The 15,877-nt window shown below is 38.2% G+C and overlaps 1 protein-coding gene across 1 annotated transcript in view; it reads right to left on the minus strand.

Annotated features, from left to right (window-relative positions):
- Window positions 1–15,877, minus strand: part of unc5db (unc-5 netrin receptor Db) — a 235,336-nt gene that overhangs the window by 88,636 nt on the left and 130,823 nt on the right. Inside the window, exons 3-4 of the mRNA XM_036598580.1 lie at window positions 13,878–14,021; window positions 10,153–10,256 (exon numbers count right to left, since the gene is read on the minus strand). Coding sequence (XP_036454473.1) covers window positions 10,153–10,256; window positions 13,878–14,021 — 248 coding nt within the window. The remainder of the gene's footprint in view (window positions 1–10,152; window positions 10,257–13,877; window positions 14,022–15,877) is intronic.

Consider the following 15,877-nt stretch of genomic DNA (forward strand, 5'->3'; position numbering starts at 1 on the left):
CCCAACCCTTCTCCTCCGCTTCTATCACTCCTTCATAGCCCTTCCATCTCTCCCCTCTCCTCCCATCCCCTAAACTCTCCTGTCTCATGAATTATTCAGGGAATAATTAGATTACTGCGACTTTCAGTGTCTACTATGAATTATTCAGCATGTACTATGCATTATTCAGTAAATACTACGGATTATTTAGCATTTACTTTGAATTATTCAGTATCTACTATGAATTATTCAGTACCTACTACAAATTATTCAACATTTACTATGAATTATTCAGTACCTACTACAACTTATTCAGTATCTACTATGCAATATTCAGTAACTACTATGGATTATTCAGTACCTACTACAAATTATTCAGCATTTCCTATGAATTATTCAGTATCTACTATCAATTATTCAGTACCTACTACAACTTATTCAGTATCTACTATGCATTATTCAGTAACTACTACAACTTATTCAGTATCTACTATGCATTATTCAGTAACTACTACAACTTATTCAGTATCTACTATGCATTATTCAGTAACTACTATGGATTATTCAGTACCTACTACAAATTATTCAGCATTTCCTATGAATTATTCAGTATCTACTATGAATTATTCAGTACCTACTACAACTTATTTAGCATGTTAAGAATTATTCAGTATCTACTATGAATTATTCAGTACCTACTACAACTTATTTAGCATGTTAAGAATTATTCAGTATCTACTATGAATTATTCAGTACCTACTACAACTTATTTAGCATGTTAAGAATTATTCAGTATCTACTATGATTTGATCCATATCTACTATGAATTATTCAGCATCTACTATGAATTACTAAGTATTATCTATGAATAATCCAGTATCTACAACAAATTATTCAGTATCTACTTGGAATTATTGAGTATGTACTACATTTTTTTTAGTATCTGCTATGAATTATTTAGTACCTACTATGAATTATTGTATCTAGTATAAATTGCTTAGTATCTTCTATAAATTATTCAGTATCTACTATGAGTTATTCGGTAACTAGGTTACTAATACAAATGATTCAATATTTACTATACATCATCTAGAAAACACTATAAATTGTGTATTATGTTACATAAATTATTCACTAACTACTACAAATTATTCAGAAATGACTATAAATTATTCAGTATATGCAATAAATTGCCTAGTATGAGCTATGAATTATTTTGTAATTAACATGAACTGTTCAGTATCTACTATGATTTAGTTAGTAGCTACCATGAATTATAAAATATCTACTATGAATTATTCAGTAACTAGTCTGAATTGTACTAACATTCCCATTAATTAATCAGCATCTACCATGAATTATTCAATAACTACTATAAATTATCAAGTATCGACTATAAATTGTCTAGTGCTTAATATGAATTATGTAATTACAGGCAAGTATGTGTATACACTGAGTTAGATATTCATAATTCTATACGTTATATACAGGGCAACTTTGTATCTGCCTGCAACCACAAGACCAACACTGACTTAATTATGAAGCACATGTAGGAACTCTGGGGATTTGAAGGGTTAAAATGTGCAAAATATCTCAACCTGTGCCAGTTCAGTGAGCTGAGCCAGGCTGCAGAGTGGCCAATCACTGACCGCCCTGATGAAACTGATGCATAAATAACTTATATATATATATATATATATATATATATATATATATATATATATATGAGAAAGAGAGAGAGACACCGCAGATTGCTGCCGACTGCTCCGGGGCCTAAAGCCTCTCGTGAGCGATTGAGAGTGAGGAGGTTCTGATTGAAGAGGCCTTGGCTTCTTCAGCCGAGTGTGATGCTACTCCGATCTCTACGTGCACATCCTTTCAACAGGCTGCATAATGGAATCGCTAATGCAATTCTTTCTCTCTGCCAGAGCCACTCCACACACACACACTCACACACACACACACACACACTCACACACACACACACACACACACACACACACACTCACACACACACACACACACACTCACACACTCACACACACACACACACACACACTCACACACACACACACACAACTCACTGAACACATTAACACTCGCTACCGGCTGTCAAGAGGCAGCTGAAGGTGAGTAGCCAGCCTTCGCCCCCCCTTGGAAAACGCACGCAACTCACAATGGAAGAAGCTTTCAGCAGTTTTTCCAGTCTTTTAATTATTCATTCATTCTTTTATTTATTTATTTAACCTGTGAGAACAAACAAAACAGCACAGACGAAGTAATAACCAACAACGTTCTTCATTCTCTGAGAAATCAAGACCAGTTGGGAAATGTAAGGAAATGATTTGGGGCGTTAATGTCTGAATTTATAATCATAAGTAAAAAGAGGAAACATTTGGATACAATGGAAATGTGAAAATTCTCGGGGCTGTTCTTATGAAGAAAATTACTGTCATATTTTACAGTAAAGAAAATGCACTGTAGTATATTTGTATGTGTTTGTTTCCTGTGAATGCATTTGACATGTATAAAAAAGAGTAGATTTCATTTTAACATTGATATTCAGTCGGATGCTTTAATTAAACACTGTAAATTCACACTCATGTGTTTTGCTTTCCTCTCTTTTATAAAAACTGCATAGTGCGAAAATGGAGGGAGCCATTGCATTTCATGGATTCCCCAGAATCCTCTGGGAATCCTCTGGGAGATCACATGACTGCTGACCCTCCACCGTGCTCCAATCAGTAGTATTCACCAGAATACTAAGCTGGTTTACTGGTTACTTTGGTCGTGTGTCTAGTTAGTGTTAGTACAAGCCTGGGCTTTTGGGATAGTTCAGTGCGAGGTGTTGCGTCTGTTACAGAGCTTCTGAGCCATCTTTCTTGAATGTTTGTGTCTGGTTCTGACCAATCTTCTGTATTTTTGACTTTGGCATTTGGCGTTTCCTTGGATTTTGTCTGCCTGGTGTTGCGTTGTTTTTCTTGTACGCCTTGTCTTTTTCGGATTTGACCTTTCCATGTGTTTTGATGACGACTCTGGAAAAAGCATCAACAAGAAAAGCTTCATTTGCCTTTTTATCTGCATGCATCTGACTCATTCTGTCACGTTACAGCTCGCTTTGTAATAAGACGTAGTCAGTGTTCTTTAAGTACTGCTGACATCCATGATACGCTCAGAAAAGCATATTGTGACATAATTTATCACATTAATGACAAAATATCATATTTCCCAACTCTAGCCTGGAGTTTTGGTCAGAACACAGTCTGAGTTTTTTCTGTTCAAGCCCGACTCGACTCAAGTTTGGAGTCTGGACCTGACCCGGGCCCAGCCGCAATCAAATCACGCATAGCTTCCTTTAGATGTAGGAAACATTTGTTCTGAAGTGACTTAAGTTTATGCATTCATTTGCTTGCTCACAACGGGAGACCACCAATATGTTGGCAATTATAGGGGAGTATTATGGTATCAAGTTGCACTGAGCTAATTTTCTAACTGACAGTAACACACTGGAGTTGGTATTAATTTGGAAAATAATAGTAACAAACTCTAATTACCCATTAATGAAGTGTGAATATTCCAGCTGCTTAACAGTAAGTTAATTAGTAGGTATTACAGCAAAAGTGAGCCAAACTACCTAATTAGAGAATCATTGTAGATACTATTTACATCTACAGGGATAAAGTGTATAACAGCTTCACCGATACATCACCCCAATTCTTTTACATCACTGTAGGGTTATGATATTGGGGTTATTACCCCCAAAGCTCAGCTCAAGTTACGTAGCGTTAGTGCTGTAAATTACTGCTTCACTTGTTTCTACTTTGTTTCTTACCGTCTTTAACTGGTCAGACACAGTATGATGTATAGACTCATTTACAGGTTGTAATTACAGTGAAACTAAATGATATCAGAAATTTAAAAATACAAACTTACTTCTTTTCATCTTGTTTCTCAGTTACTGCAACTTAAATAATGCAAAAACATCGGTTCTTTAGAATAATGTGGGTAACTGCACTGAAACTTATGGTTGTTCTGTGACTTTTACATGTACTCACTTAAAAATGATGGTTCTTTAAGGGGTCTTTAGTAAAGATAATGGTTCTATATAGAGCCATGAACACTCAAAGAACCCTTTGCATGATTAAAGGGTTCTCTGCATGGTGAAACGGTTCTTCAGATTGATGGAGAATGTGCTGTAGATGGTTCATAGGCTTACAGGCTTCACATCATAACAATAGCAGAACCCTTTTTGGTGCTATATAGAACCTTTTTAAAAAAGCTCTATATAGAACCATCTACAGCACACTCAATTCATTCATCTGAAGAATGCTTTCACAATGCAAAGAACCATTTAATCATGCAAAGGGTTTTTGAGTGTTCATGGCTCTATGTAGAACCATTTTCTTTACTAAAGAACCCTTGAAGAACAGTCTTTTTTAAGAGTGTAAGTCCAGCTACGGACAGCGTAGTTACTCAGGAACAGATGAGGTAAACATTTCAACATCACATGTTCAGTAGCACTTTACAAATTGGTAATAACTGGGTAATAAAATGGTAACATTATGATAACAAGTTGTACTAACCGAAAATACCTTTTTTTTCAGGTTGTTACTTAGTAATACATTGGTAATAGTAACTGTAACAAGTTGGTAATACAGTGGTTAAAAATTATGATACTTTCTAGTAGTTAAGTAACTAAGATAACTAAGTCAATATAAAGAAAGATAAACGTGTATAAAGATATATATGTGGTGTGATGTGAGGTTTTTTATCACTAAACTCATTTTGGAGCCTTTTTTTTAATTTTCTTACCAACTAGATACAACATACTATTAGCAACATATTGTTTATTAACAACTAGAAAATTATCATGGAATTTTTAGTTTAGTATAACTTGTTACCATTATTGTTTCCCATTTTATTACCAACTTGCTATCGCTACAACTGATCATTTATTAACAACTATGGAATTAGCAAGTATTGTGTAGGTTAGTGCAACTTTTTACCATAATATTACCATATTATTACTCCGTTATTACTGATCTGTGCTACCAAAATTTATTCACTGACAGAAAAACACTTCACATGTGTGTGTATATATATATATATACATACATACATGTTTATCTTTCTTTATCTTAACTTTTTATTAATTATTATTAACAACTAAATTATTAGCATATCATTTATAGGTTAGTACAACTTATTACCTTTTTTTGATCATTTTATTACCAACTTGTTACCAGTTAAATTACTAACTTATTATTTAGTCATTTTTAGTTTAGCATAACTTGTTACCATTATTTTTCTGTCTTATTACCAAATTGTTATCACTACAACTTATTATTTATAAACTATGAAATTAGCATGTAATGTATGGGTTAGTACAACTTGTTACCATAATATTACCATATTATTACTCCCTTATTACTGATCTATGCCACCAAAGAGATACCAAAATTTGTTCAGTGATGAAAAAGATGCTATCACACAACATATATCTTTAAACAACATGCTTATCTTTCTTTATCTTAGGTTTTTATAAATTACTATTAACAACTAAAGCATATAATTTATAGGTTAGTTCACTTTTTTACCATTATTTTGACCATTATATTTCCAACTTATATCACTATAATTACTAACTTATAATTTAGTAACATTTTTTTAGTAGCATATCATTTTTAGGTTAGTAAAGCTTGTTACCATAATATAACCTTATCATTACTCTGTTATTACTGATCTGCAAACCATGCAGTATATAGAGACTGCGTTACTTATAATAAGAAGAGGAAATGAACGGGCAGAGTTGACCATTTTTCCCACTGTACGAAGGAGGTTATGTCCCTGTATGTTGGTACATGGCACCTGCATCAAAGAACTGGCCAACTGACTTGTCTTGACCGCCACTTGAACTCAGTCTGATCAGACCAGGGTTCATAATTAGCGTCTATGTTTGCTGCTCCAGGCTAGAAGAACCATGGCTGAACTTGAGGTAGTGAATTCGGCACAGCCACGCTGTGGAATTGCTGATTGGTTCCACGCACCATGCTCAAAGTCAGAAGGCAGCCAATCCCACCTCATCAAAACTCCACGGTCATTTGATTTGGTAGCGAAAACAAAAAATGGCTGGCTTGCATCTGCAACACGGTTCTCCTCTCCCAGATTGGCTGAGCTGTGGCTGTTTCTCCAGGCGATGCTGCCTCCTGGAAATCAAGGGTGAGCTTAAAGCGATATAAAGCGTAATGTGGCATTCCAGGCGGGTGCAGCAGCCGTGCCACTGTGAAGCAATCTGGACTACAGACCCTTCTCTCCAACAGTCAGTCCCCTCAGAGGCCGGAGTACAGAGTCTCATCAGGAGAAGACAAGCTACTCTGCATAACACAATCTGGTAAAGCTTTGCTGAACGGCTGAACTGGCTCTCCAGGGACGACCGTAATGGTCCGGATCAGGAACTCTTACATCTCTCTAAAGGTCATTCCACTTTCTTTGTGCAATCTGTTGGTGGCAGTGTTGGTGGAGTGAGCATCCCTGAACAGAGCTATTTCTCTTCGTATCTGTGGCCTCTGACTCCCCCACAGAGCCAAATGCCATTGTGAGCACTGGGCAACATTAATAATCAGTGTAATTTGGTTCACGTTACAAACTGGGTTCCTGCCGATATGTCGACCAATCCGACGCTTTAAAAAGTTCACCAGTGACCTTCTGTCATTAAACTTTCAAAGCTCATCCTACATGGAGTTAATGTAAATGTTGAGTCCACACTAAAACTGTGATAAACCCTGAAGAACCCGGAGGCTCATATTCTAAAGGTTCTCACTGTTAGATATTCTTAAATAAATATTCTCAGGCTGCTATTTGCGAAGCTCCCACTGATAAAGGAAGCCAAACACAGCAAAGCCAGAACACACACACTCATCACTGAAGTAGAGCAGAGAACGTCTGAGTCGAAGATGATTCTATCACTGCGGGATCGGGTCATTAGTGTCCTGCAGAACCAGCACTGACCAGAGAAGATAGAGAGAGAGAGAGAGAAAGAAAGAAAGAAAGAAAGAAAGAAAGAAAGAAAGAAAGAAAGAAAGAAAGTAAAAGAGAAAAAAGAGCAGGTGAAAGAAAAAGTAAAGAAAGTAAAAAAAAGAAAAAGAAAGTGAAAAAAGAACAAGTAAAGAAATATAAAGGGAGAAAGAAAAAGAGAAAAAGAACTTAAAGAAAGTTAAAAAGACAGAGAAAGTTAGAAAGTAAAAAAGAAAGAAAAAAGAAAGAAAAAAGAAAAAGAAATAGGAAGAAAGTAAAAGACAAAAATAACTGAATGAACAAGTTGAAGAAAGAGCAACAGAGACAAAGAGAAAGAGAAAAAGAAAGAAAGAAAGACATTGTAAAGAGAAAAAAGCAAGAAAGCAAGTAAAGGAAAGGGTTAACGAATGAAAAACGGTAGAAAAAAAGAAAAAACAGAAAGAGGGTAAAAGAAAGAAGAAAAAACAAAAGAAATAAAATAATACTGAGAAGTGAAGAAAGAAAGAAAGAAAGAAAGAAAGAAAGAAAAAAATGACAAAGAAAGGAAGAAATAGTGAGAAAGTGAAAGAGAAAAAACAACTGAAAGAACAAGTTCAAGAAAGAAAGACAGAGACAAAGAGAAAGAAAGAGTGCAGAAAGACAAGAAAAAACACCTGTCTGTCTCTCTGTGTTCTCACCCTCATCTCTGCTGTCCTCAGTGCGATCTGGACTGTACCTGTCTGTCTCTCTGTGTTCTCACCCTCATCTCTGCTGCCCTCTGTGTGATCTGGACTGTACTTGTCTGTCTCTCTGTGTTCTGACCCTCATCTCTGCTGCTCTCTGTGTGATCTGGACTGTACTTGTCTGTCTCTCTGTGTTCTGACCCTCACCTGATACAGGCATGAAGCGGTGGGCTCTACATCCTGCTGTGCGGGGTCTCTGCCCACGGAAGGGAAAGGAAGACTGAGACAGCTCTTCTGTTTTTAGTGCTGGTGTCTGACCTGAACCTGACCCCCACCTGACCCTCCACAGACACACGTATCACAGCTCGCTGGGGTCAGTTCACTCAGGCACATGAAGTGAGAGATGAAGCCTGTCATATGTCTGTGTACATGACCTCTATTGTGTCCAGAGCCTGGTCAGAGCCTGGCGTGTCTGCCCATGTCAACAGCAGATAGAGCAGCTCTATCAGTGATGGGCTTAGAAACGCTCTGACACAGCCGGACACACAAACCTCTCACACTGACACGCTGAAGTTTTATTATCTATGTAATTACATTGAGAAAAAAAATACACATCATTTTTGTTACCTTATATGCAACAATGAGCTGCATTAATTACCTCATATGTAACAATATACAGTATTTAAATAGTAATGTATTTATAATGAAGTACATTGTCATGTAAATATGTACATCATATACCATTTATCACAGACATACTGTTAAAACGACACTGAATCATACTTTTATATGTTTATTTAAAGGGCCCATATTACAGATTCCCCGCTGGTGACATCCTGTATAAATAAAAATAATGCATGGCCACAACTTAGTAAGGCATGGGAACAAAATAAGTTGTGGCCATGACTTAGTAAGACATGAGAACAAAATAAGTTGTGGCCATGACACAGTAAGGCATGGAAACAAGATAATTAAGTCATGGCCACGACTTAGTAAGTCATGGGAACAAAATAAGTTGTGGCCATGACTTAGTAAGGCACGGAAACAAGATAATTAAGTCATGGCCACAACTTAGTAAGGCATGGGAACAAAATAAGTTGTGGCCATGACTTAGTATGGCATGGGAACAAGATAATTAAGTCATGGCCACGACTTAGTAAGGCATGGGAACAAAATAAGTTGTGGCCATGACTTAGTAAGGCATGGAAACAAGATAATTAAGTCGTGGCCATGACTTAGTAAGGCATGGGAATGAAATCCTAATGCGTGGCCACGACTTAGTAAGGTGTGGGAATGAAATCCTAATGCGTGGCCACGACTTCGTAAGGCATGGGATCGAGATCCTAATGCATAGACACGACTTAGTAAGGCTTGGGAACAAGACAATTAGTAAGGCATGGGAATAAGATAATTAAGTTGTGGAATTGACTTAGTAAGGTGTGGGAACAAGATCCTAATGCCTGGTCACGACTTAGTAAGGCATGATCTCGTTCCCACACCTTACTAAGTGGTGGCCACGACTGAAATATTCCCACACTTAACTAAGTCATGGCCACACCTTATTTTTATTCATATTGGATGTCACCAGCAGGGCTCTGAACCATATCTTACATTATCATTTTTTATCTTTTTTTCTTTCCTTAATTTGTTGTGTTACATATTAACAAGAATAAAACCTACATATAATATTATATCCTACATGTAAAACATATTACATTTATATCATATGTTATTATATGTTAATTAACATGATAACATAATTATTATGACATATAACAACATAATTTATTATTTCAGCAAATAAACAGTAATTATGTATTAAAATGTGCACAAGTGAAATTCAATGTAACTGCAATTTTCACAATAAATAAATAAATAAATAAATTAATAATAATAATAATAATAATAATAATAATAATACTTTTTCCAGGGGTGCCCAAACTTATGCATACTGTTCTTATTGGCTTTGTGTGTTGTGCAGTCCAAGCTGCTTTAGGCTGCTGTAGACTGAATAGGCGAATACACGTAAATTCATTGGTTTTTGTGACATCACAAAAACAAGAAATTCAAAACAGGCCATTTTCGTAGATTACTTTGCTTATGTAGACTTTATGGGCAGTTTATAAAACTTTAACAATATTTACAGACTATATTAAACTCTTTTTTATAAAAAAACATGAGGTGGTTGTCCATTTGGGCCCTTTAAAAAAATGCAAAATGGACATAAATACAGTGTGAACAGTGTCAGTTGACGAGGCTGACGCATCACAGCAGCTCTGATCTTACACACCTTTCTGAATTATCCCTGAATGATCTACAGGTCCCAGTAAATCATGTGAAGCCGTATTAGAATCAGTTTATTCCAGCATCTTTAATAAAGCTGATTTTCTACTGTTGAAAACACTGAGCGTCTGTGTACACAAGCGCAGGCGCTCTGCCCTCTCCGGACGTCCTCCCGGTGGGGGCTGTGTCAAGAGGCTGCCTGACGTGGTCTTACCTCTGCGGCGGGGACGCCCTCCGGGGGCCGGCAGTGCAGTACGATCATCCCCTTGATTGGCACTTCCTTCCCCTGGGGGTCCTGCTCAAAGTTCTTGCGGAGGTCTGTTTGGGAAGATAAGAGGCAGCTGTCACGGCGGGCTGGAGCCGGCTCTATCTCTCTGCCCATCTCTCTCGCCCCCACTTCCTCTCTCTGTAACCCCACCTCCCCTCCACCCCCCCCCACAACCAACCCACTGCCCTTGGGCTCCAGTCAACAACCTTGGAGAGCCAGACAAACAGAGAGAGAGAGAGAATGAGAGATAGAGAGAGAGAGAGAGAGAGAGATGGTTCTGGTTGGACTCCAGTGCTGTGTTTTCTTTCCATTACACTGCAAAATCTGAGCTCCATCAACTTTTCACTGAAACTCCTGGACAAACTCCACAACGAGGGGCCTTCAGTGACCTCACACACTTCTCTGTTCTCTTCATGTTAAAGCTGGATTTAGACATCGTATCTGCAGAGACGCTATCAACAGGAAGTAACTCTGATCAGGGCAGAGCGCGTGCACCTACAGCAGAGAATCACTGTTCATTGGTTATGCTGTGGAGCGTCTGGACGACCGCGCGCACCCGATGTCAGGGTTGCCAGGTTTGCAGTTATCCCTTCAAACTGGGCTTGTTTGGAAATACAATTGTGGGAGAAAATGAGAAAGTTTCAGCTTCTGGGCGGCTTCAAGCAAACTTTGGAGTAAAGATTTTCGCTGGACCTGGCAACACGGCCCTCCATAAGAATTAGCTAAAAATACAGCAACATCTGTGGACTATGTTTGAAAACGGAAATGAGAATGATGACCAGCGTTAACCACTCAGAGATGCTTATAATCTTCAGGATTTGTCTTTTTAAAGTAACATACAAACTATTGCTTCTCCAAGAGCAGAACTGCTAAGCTAACTCAGTGACTTATTGCTACTGCTAACGCTATGGCGATGTGTGTTATCATGTGTGATGCTCTAAATGTTGTTGGTGATTGCTTCCCTTCCGCTCTTGTTGGGTAAAACTACTCGAAAAGTGGTCCTGAACTACTGTTAGCAGCGTGCTTTATTTTATAGTAGGCCAAACTAGCAGAATCAATTGCGCCATCACGCTTACAATTCAACATGAATTATAAAGCTACTTATTCAAATAGGAACTGTTAAATAAATTCAAATGAATGTTTTTTAACATCGAACAATTATCAGTTAATCAGTTAATCATTTACAACCTCTAGTTGCTACACTGCTTACTGCCTCTCACTGAAATTCAATGACTTCCGACAGCTTCGGCAGGCAATGTGGATGCAGGGAAAGACTAATGATGCACCAAAAATCAACATCGGAGAAATTTGCTCATGTTAAAGCAACAAAATGGATCAATTTAAAGTGTAGAGCATCATGTACATCCTAAAGATCAAGCTTTAAAACCTTTTTAAGACCTCAGCTTAACAACAATAATCCAATTTCCACCACATAACAGCTCACACTCAAGTATGGCATGTAATATATATATATATATATATATATATATATATATATATATATATATATATATATATATATATGTATATATATATATATAGATATATATATATATATATTCAAACCAATTGGTTTGATATATGCTTTGAAATTGCACATACATTATGTGGTCATTTCACTTTGTCAGTTCTGCTGTCCTTTAGACCACAGGACCTCTCTCCGCTGGACATTTTGGTTGGTGGACTATTCTGGAGTAGTTTGATATACAAGATGACTCAGTCATTTGGTTAAATAGGGACGCCCCCCCCCCAGATCGGATCTTCTTTGATGTTAAATGTGAGCCTTAACTTACTTGTGATTTCACAGGTAATCAAGCTGCACAGTTTAGTTGAGACATTGCTACTCTGCCAATTAATACCACAGAAAAATCATTTTTTCATGTGTAAATACTTTGACATTCTGGCTTGATGTGTTTGGTTATTTAGCTTTTTCAAAATGGCCATGTTTAATATTGACTATGATCAAATTTGATCGACTGCTCTAATGGTTTGGCTTGCAGTTACCTCCAGCAGTGAAATGACTTCATGTAGTTGGATACAGTCTGAGTTTTAGTTTGGACTGCTTATGCTTCTTATCCTTCAATGTCATATCGCTCTAATATGCCAAAGCAGCCCCTCCTCTCTCTCAGCTCTGAACGTTTCTGCCAATGGCAGTTTTCTGGGCACATTTCTAGGTGATTCGATGGTAAAAAAAAAATTATGGGAGTGTATTTAGTACACGGTTTTGGCAACAACTGGCAGTCTCTAGCTGGGGGCTCACATTTTACATGCCCACCTATAGACAAAAGGTGGCTAGTTTAAACACAGTCATAACATTTAAGCCACTTTTCCACTGCATGGACTCTACTCGCCTTTTTTTGGTTCTCCACCAGACAAATCTGGTACCTGGTACCAGGTACTATTTTGGTACCACCTCCGTCGAGGTTCCAAGCGAGCGATACCAAAAGGTGGCATAAAAACGCTGATTGGTCAGAGAGAACTGTAAAACACATATGCTAACATTAGCTACCAGGTTAGCGTAGCCTCTTGTGTCGCCTTTGATCGACCAGAATCGTTTCGTCGTTCTCCCAAACGCTCCTGCTTGTTTCGGTGGTCTTTTGTCTTGCAAAACGAAATTCGTCTGCTCCAGGTTCGTGCGGCGTCACTATGACCAGCTACGCTGAGGGGGAACTGTATCTGCAGTGGAAAATGAAGCAGCTGGTACCAAAAGTGAGTCGAGGCAAGTGGAGTCGAGGCAAGTGGAGTTGAGTTGAGCCAGTACAATGCAGTGGAAAAGCAGCTTTAATGGACACAATGAAATGGCTCCTCCGCGACTGCGGAGCAAACAGAGAGCAAAAACGAAACTGGACTTTAGCTGAAACCTGATTAAAGTATGCCGGGGTCGGACATCCCTAAATTTAATACCTCTACTGTAAAAATAAGACTTTTTCAGACATTTTCAATACTTATATTTTCAACATCTGTTCTAAGACCTTCGAAAGACGTGTTAAGGATCTGCTGTTTTTCTGCAGTGTTTTAAAGTGACTTACAGCATAGCAGCTTCTCTAAATTGCTTCTAACACTAATGCTCTTGAAGAGCACTGTGTGGCTATATTATCTACAGAATTACAAATATCAGATCAGTTTTACAAGAGTCTGATTGGGATTGGGGTGAATAAATTGACTGGGACACCTCTTAATGGGAAGACCATCAAATGAAGGACAGGGGACGGAATTAATACACAGGGAAACATGAAATGTAGCGCCACGCCGGCAGTGTAATTTAATGAAAGACGAGGCTTAATATGTGCCAGAAAACTGGCCCCCCCCGTAGCTTATTTCCTGAACAAGAGAGGACCTAAGAAGCTTTTTTCAATACAGAATCATAACTGTCAGTGGAGCAGAGTACAAAGCTGACACGAGTGCAGGAAATGAAACTCCTACTTACGGCTTAATTCTGAACCCAATCTGTGGCTCCAGCGCCTCTTTTTGGGTCACACTTATTCACATGCTATGTGTTTGCAAATGCTACCTCAGAGCCGCTGTCTAAGACTGGAGACTGGAATTTTGCCTCAGGCCAGCGTTTTTCATTTCGCAGCAGCAAAAACGTATTTTTCACGTTGTAAATGTGTTGGTGGGTGATGTAGAAGTGCCAGTCTATTCGAGGGGGGCGTGGGGGTGGGGGGACTCACAGGCAATGCGCACTGTGGCTTTGCGACTCTTGGAGGTGCCCAGGTGACTCCAGGCCACGCACAGGCACCAGTAATCCTCGGGACCGTGGAAGTCCTCCACCTGCTGCCGAGATACGTTTATCATCACCTCCCGCACCTTCAGGCCTGTAGAGAGAGAGAGAGAGAGAGAGAGAGAGAGAGAGAGAGACATGAGGCACTCATAAAAACATTTTGTAGAAGACTCACCCTGCATTCACAGTAGCAGGCAATGACAATCAGACATCGGTAACACTTCATAATAACAGCAGGCTATAAGACGTCTATTAGCTCTTACTTCATACTTGGCTAATCATGCCCTAATGAAGTTATTCATTATTAATTAATATACTAACAGTACTTTGTAAGACGCATGTAAACCGTTACTTTGACTGTGGTTTACAAATGACCGCCACCTAATCTAGAGTGATGTCACAGTGTCCCGGCTCCTCCCATGTAGCTCCGCCTTATCATTAGTGTTTCCACCAATGTGTAGATTGTTACTCCTACTTTCCCAGGTGGTTTCTATTCTCGTCTTCGGCATAAATAGCTCTAATATTTCTTGCATTTCCTGCATTGTTCGCACGGTTCGTTTTTTCCTCAGGTTTAATGAACTAATCAAATCGCGTCTACACCCTCAACAGCAGTTTGGCTCTCTGTCACAAATGGAGGCAGGATGGAAAGGAGAGCCTAATAAGGTCAATTATAAACTAATATCTCTAATCCTAGTGATATTATTCAGTAAAAATTTACTGCAAGTTTTTCGAATCGTTTGGACGCTGAACGTTTGTAGCATTCTTTTTAATTTTTTATTTATTTATTTTTTTAATAAAAGACACTGCATTAGCAGTCAAGATTTTTGGAGAACATTGTAGTGATTTTAACATGAAAATACAAGGCTAATCACATCACATTTTGATTTTTTTGTTAAAGAATTTGTTGCTTACTTTAGGTCAAAAGGCAAATGAGTACAAAATCTTCTTCAGAGACCCCACATTAAGTGTTATAGTGTTGTATCAAGCAAGAATGGAAAAAAAATTACAGTTTCACAACTACAACACCTGGTGCTCATGATTCCCAAACAATGTGCTGTTAAAAGGAAAAATGATGTAACACACTGGTAAACATGGCCCAACTTTTTTGGAACATGTTGCAGGCATGAAATTTAGAATAAGCATGTATGTATATATAAAAAAAAACAATAAAGTGAATTAGTTCAAACATTAAATATCTAGTTACTTAAGTGTTTATACTGTTTTGAACTGAATACTGTACTGTTTTCAGTCAAAAATCATCGCTGTCTGGTTTTATTTACATTTTTCCTACTGTCCAAACTTTTTTGGAACCAGGTTTGTACTTTACATTTTATTCTTTTCAATATATGGTGGCACCACAGCACGCCTGTGCTCTGTTCAGTGACAAATAAATGAGAAGGCTGTTATTAAAATGCTTGTTCATGCTAAGCTTAGGCTGTTTATGGAGTTAGGACATAACTGAAGTTTGAGGAAAGACCAAGCCTAAAACTCCTCCTTCTCAATTCCAGCTTCCTATAAATACCAGTCCTTCACTCCTCTTTCTAGTGACAAAATTTCCCACCCCACCTCCTCGCCCTTCTCCTCCACCTTGTCCACGCCTGCACATGATCTTTATTATACAGGGGGGTCGGCCTTCTCGTGACCCACAGAAGCCGTACCGAACTCCAGCCCAAAATTCCTCAGAGTTCCCCTCCTCTCATTATCTCATTTATCAAAGTGTGGTTTGCATTCGCAAAAGTTATTTAGGAAGTGCTACACTTCTTTTTGCAGGAACTCTTATTGTGAAGGGCAGGGCAAAGTACAGCCACTGTTGGCTGCTTTATAGCGAGTTATCTGAGTTTGTTCTGAGAGCCCCCTCCATCACAATACGAAATACAACATAAAGCTTGTTCTCTGTTGATGATCTGTTGACTTTTATTCAACAAAACATGTCATTTAACTGGGTTTGTT

This window comes from Colossoma macropomum, unplaced genomic scaffold, assembly GCF_904425465.1.
Source record: "Colossoma macropomum unplaced genomic scaffold, Colossoma_macropomum, whole genome shotgun sequence".
Taxonomy (NCBI): Eukaryota; Metazoa; Chordata; class Actinopteri; order Characiformes; family Serrasalmidae; genus Colossoma; species Colossoma macropomum.